Genomic DNA, 5,481 nt, shown 5'->3' with positions numbered 1-5,481 from the left:
ATGCTGTAGTAATGTAAATCTTGTCTCTTGATCACACGTTATCGATCATTAAATTGTTTCTAATATCTTGCTTTAAAGGATATGGTGAAATTAATAATATTAATAATTGATAAATACCAATGATGAATGATTATTAACAAATGTAAATTGTGCAGGATAATGCAATCTGGCCCCTATCAAAGAAGATCATTGCCACTTTGACCTAGCAGGAATATTCTTGAAGTTCTTTTTGTCAGAATTAAAGTGAGTGCATGTATATAATATACCTGGTGTGTATTAGGTTATGTTGCAGGGGCAAAGAAGGAAAAATAAGAGTATCAAAAGAGGATAGGTAACCCTGATGAAACAGACAGACCACTATGATTTGTTTACATTGATTTTGCTATAAAATACATAGTGTCATACAATTTATGGTATAAGTACAGGGATATTAAATACGATTACTGTTTAAGAAAAATAAATGGAAAAATAAAATTCTGACCTTGCCAGTAAATGATAGTTTTTCAATCTTGCTGAGTTATACATTAGAGAGAAAAATGCCTGAACTTAAACAATTATAACTTAACACAGAAAATCACGAATCTACTTGATAATGCTGGAATAAACAATTTATGGAGCAGGGAAGTGGCTTCAGCATACACCAAGACCAGATGTTGGCAAATGCTCCGCTATGTTAAAGGAGTCTAAGGTGATGTCCAGAAACATTGTGTTGTCCTCCAACACCCCAGCTTCTGTTTTTATCTGTTCAAGTGCTCTCCGATGTCATAATTCTTGCAAATATTTTCTTTGAATAAAAGATTCCCATTCTTTATATAAAACCAAATGCTGATCACAGACTCAGATTAATTCTATTTCTGAATGAGTAAAAAAATGTTAATGCAGAGTCAGAACCGGAGCAGAGTTTCCTGGCCCCTCATCCTACATAAATTTCTACTCTACTTCTCTCTTAAAAATCTATGCTTACTAAAATCTTTATATAAAAAAATGTTTAAATTTGAAATTTTACATTCTTAAATTCCCCATTTCTTCTTTTTCTACTTGTAATTTTTGTTAAAATATATAAAAATTGTCATCTATGACAGATAAACTTTGCTAACCTTTCTCTATCTTGATTTTTGCTGTAGAAGTCTGTCGTAGTGAAACCTGTACTTCTTTTGCCATATTTTCTGGACGCTGAGGCATAGCTTTGATAAAGAAATCTGCCACAGTCATCAGAAATTCCACACTGGCACATACATACAGCTTGTCAAGAACAGCATCGATATGACTTCCATTTTTGCCTTGTTTATAACTTATATCAATCATAGAACTGCTGTTATCTTGGTCATTCTTCTTATCAATCATTCTGAAAAACACATATACATTCATTATTTTATTCCTGCTAAAATAATTAAAGATGAAAAATTTCCTATATATCTTAAAAACCTTTCACCTTTTAGTTTCTAATCTGAAGAGAAAACAGGTCAGTGTTAACTGAAGTCTAATTAGCTACTTAGCATCCAAGATATGGTCTCTTAATCTCTAGAGAAAGATTCATGTTAAGCAATTTCAGAATATTTTATAATTATAAATGCAATACTATAAAACAAATCAATGACCGCTCAAAGAAATTTAGGCAATTAACAAAACACATTAATGTGGTTCCACAAAATTTAAGACACCTCTTTACATTATTTTACAAAATAAAACCTCCTTGAAGGAATTTATCTCCAAAGATCATCCTATACACGTTGAGTCCAAAAGTATTCAATACAATTCAAATCAGCCAGTGTTTATCAAGTGTCTGCAATGATAGTTCCCACACATCCTCACAAGTGCTGGAAAGAGCAGACTACCAAACAGATGGTGACCTTTACTTGCTTTTGCCTAGACAGCTGTAGGCAGCTATCTCAAACATGAAGTGTGAAAACTAGAAAAACTGACTGCAGGACAGCACTCATTTCTCATGTATTCATCTCTTAAAAAAACAAAGGACTCAGTAGTATCCAGTATGTATTCAATGGAGCAGCACAGTTTTTCTCCAAAAAACAACAAGGTCAAAAATATTATGTGTCTCATTATTTGGAAAAGAAATAAAAACATAATTAGGCTATTGAAGTTCTTTCATAAATGGGTCAATAATGTGAAAATGCTAGGGATTCCATTTCTATGAAAACTTTGAAAGAACTTTCATAGAAGTGTTTACAGACAATATAAGGCAAAGGAAAGATCTATAATTTTAAGGCTTTTTAAAAAAGATTCTGCCTAATGGGAACAACTTGGAAAAATATATGACCAATGGACCAACCCCATGTCGATTTAACTATTAAAATTCCTACATTCCCTTGGTCATGCTTTTAAGACAGTACTCCATTTTACTATTAAACTTCCCTTTAACTCAAACTTTAAACCAATTAAATCTGACTGTAGCATTATTTCTTAATACTCTTCAAATATAGAAGTATGACCAAAGATTTCTTTTGATAATCCCAAGCCTAACAATCAATGCCTGGCAGCAATGCTAGATGCAATGTCAACCTTAAATAACGTACAGGAAATTCAGAGATGACAAACCTTGATGTTGCTCTCTCTATGCCTTCTCTGAGATCATCAAGGGTGCATGTCCTAAGTTTAATGCCAACATTCATTGAGCCATCCTTAAACATCTGCCCTGAGGAGGCCATAAGATGTAGTCTGAGTTCACCAAGGCGGAAACTGTCATTATGAAATGAGAGTTTGGATTCCTGTGGTATATTTTTCAACAAAAGTATTAATTATCTTTAAATATTATACAATTACTTATAAATACATTCTTTAATTAAGAGATTAAAGATAAATCAATATTACATATTTTAAAAGTATGGGTGTTAAAACACAAAAACGGAACAGAGAATAATATGAATTTCTGTGAGTGTATATGTACATACAAATGAATACATATGTATGTGTACTGATCCTCAACAATAGTTAAATCAGATAAATCAATGCAAATAAAAATAATCAGGATTTTTTTTGTCAATCTAATAAATATTTAATGAGCTCTTCTGTAAAAATCACTGTGATAGGAACTATGGTGTTTATGAGAAAGGATCAGGTATGGTAGGTGAGCTCAGTGAGCTTATACCCTAATTAAAAAGAACAAAATAGAAATACATTAGAGGGACCATTACAAGGAGATGCTATAAATGGTAAATGATCAAGAAATGACATGTAGTCATTTATTTACTCATACTTATATTCCACAAAGGATATTAAGTGATTAGGTAAAGAATATAAATAGCGAAAGTTCAGAGAGTTAAAGAGATCACTGTGAGCTGGGGAAAATTCATGAAGAAGGTGAGAACTTAATTGAGCCTTGGAGACTGAGTGGGATCAGATAGGCTAAGAGAGGGTAGAAGACATTCCAGATGAGTAAAAAACATGAGTGAGCAATTTCAAGATGCTCTGACGGCACAAGGTACAGGCTACTTAGGCTTGACTATTCCAATTAAAGAATAATAGGGAATGAGGGCTGGAAATAAATATAGAACTCTAATTAAGGTCTCTAATCCTAAACTATTTAAAATTTTATCTGTAGGAAAAAGGACCTTAATCTTTATTTCACCAAACACATAACTCCTAATTCTGTAGGTATGCCTGGACTTTAAAAGAACAAAACCCAACCAAACAACAACCACCACCACCAAAGAACAAAAAAACAAAAAAACTTAAGAACACATAATTGCTCAGTATGGACCATGGCATTTATATAAGGCATACCAGTGATGTGCAAATTGTGGCACACATGTTATATTCTATATCTCCTCTCACTCGATAAAGTACAATGCATGCAAGTGAGTCAGCATGACATTGCTATCGGCAAACCTGGAATGCCTTTAATTTATAAAAATATAAATAATTCACAAATTTCTGATTTGTAACTATTAATAGAAATGACCTGTGACACACCTACTAACCTCAATATACTAATGTTTGTGGTAGGGTTATTGATTTAGACAATTTGGAGCCATTACATTTTTTTTTTAGTAAGGTAAAACTCGCATTAACACTGAATGTTTTTTAAGTAGAACAGGAAGTTGTAAATGGCTACATGACATTTACAAAACTGAATTTGTGCCAATGTCTAGGATGGATGAAAGGAAAAAGAGCAACAAACAAGGAAGCCATTGCAGTACTGTAAGTGTCAGCTAAGAAGGAGAAGTGAGAATTGACAGAAAAGAACAAATGCTCAAAGAAAAAATTAAAAATGATCAGTGTCTAATGAATGACAGTCAACAAAGAAAGTAAAAGAAGATACTGAGATTCTAAAGCTAGTAGCATAATGATTTGTACTAAATAATATACTGTGGTATTTTAGAAAGCTATTTTTTATTATGTACATAGTATCTTTTAATAAATATTTTTGGTTATTAATTATGTCATGTAATACTCATAATACATGTCATAGCATAATACCCATAATTTGTGTTATTAATACCCATAATATGTACTAATTATGAGTTTTATATCTGTTAATGTCCATTTACATTATCTTACATTTCATATTTTCTAAAAATTATACAGTATTTATTCATACATTGTTACTGTTGAGCCTTGGGCTAGTAGCTGTTGTTTGTACAATGAACTGGCTTAATTTCTAGTGTTTAATGTTAATGAAAAGATCAGAAAGTTACCTTCTGGAAAATGAACAATTAAATGTATTCTTCATTTCATTTAAGGTACCTTCATTCTACTGGTTCCCTAGACCTTGGCTCTAGAATTCATTAATCAGTATCTTGACTACACATCTACTACATACAAAGTTTATTCAACAGAAACATAATTAATGCTTATGTATCACAGATAATCGTGAATTTAAAAATAATCCTCTAAGATTCCAAAACCACTACCAAATTATTCTCCTTAAATAGTTATAAATGCATCTACCTATGTAATAAAATTATGCAATTAATTACTTATATATTAGATTCTTCTACCGGCGATGGATCTAAGTGTTTCAGTGTTAACGTTACTTGGAAAAAAAATAAAAACTTTCCTTAGTCTAGCAATATTAGAAACATTAACAAAGTAAAGACAGAGAGCAAGACTGATGTATATTCTATAGTCCAAATAGAATTTTTGAATGAATAGCCACATCAAAAAATGTCAACATTCTAAAATTGAATATTAAGAACTGAGGATTTATTTCTAAATATAGAAATTTACTACATACCTGGCTGACATCATTGTTATAAAGGACAACAGAAAGAGATTCAAAGTGAAAGTCAAACTGGAGAGTGACATTCTGGTCCATAGAAAGCTTCGAGTCTACTGAATCTTCTTGTTCTGATGGTTCAAACATAAATACAAAATTAAAAAGCTTTTAAGTAGGTACATGATTTTATATGTATTTTAAAACCTGGGGTAATAATTCTAAATTTATATCATACTTTCCAGAATTCTTTAAATTATATTATGAGACAACTGATAAAAATGGCAATGACTTATTCCATATCTATTTAG

General features: G+C 31.3%; 1 protein-coding gene across 1 annotated transcript in view; it reads right to left on the bottom strand.

Annotated features, from left to right (window-relative positions):
• Positions 1-5,481, bottom strand: part of VPS13C (vacuolar protein sorting 13 homolog C) — a 160,590-nt gene that overhangs the window by 56,762 nt on the left and 98,347 nt on the right. Inside the window, 3 exon segments of the mRNA XM_011363471.2 lie at positions 439-443; positions 1,098-1,345; positions 2,554-2,723. Of these exon segments, the coding sequence (XP_011361773.1) occupies positions 439-443; positions 1,098-1,345; positions 2,554-2,723 (423 nt within the window).

Source organism: Pteropus vampyrus, unplaced genomic scaffold (genome assembly GCF_000151845.1).
Source record: "Pteropus vampyrus isolate Shadow unplaced genomic scaffold, Pvam_2.0 Scaffold85, whole genome shotgun sequence".
Lineage (NCBI taxonomy): Eukaryota > Metazoa > Chordata > Mammalia > Chiroptera > Pteropodidae > Pteropus > Pteropus vampyrus.
The sequence above is the reverse complement of the archived record's forward strand: the minus strand, read 5'-3'. Positions and strand labels throughout refer to the sequence as shown.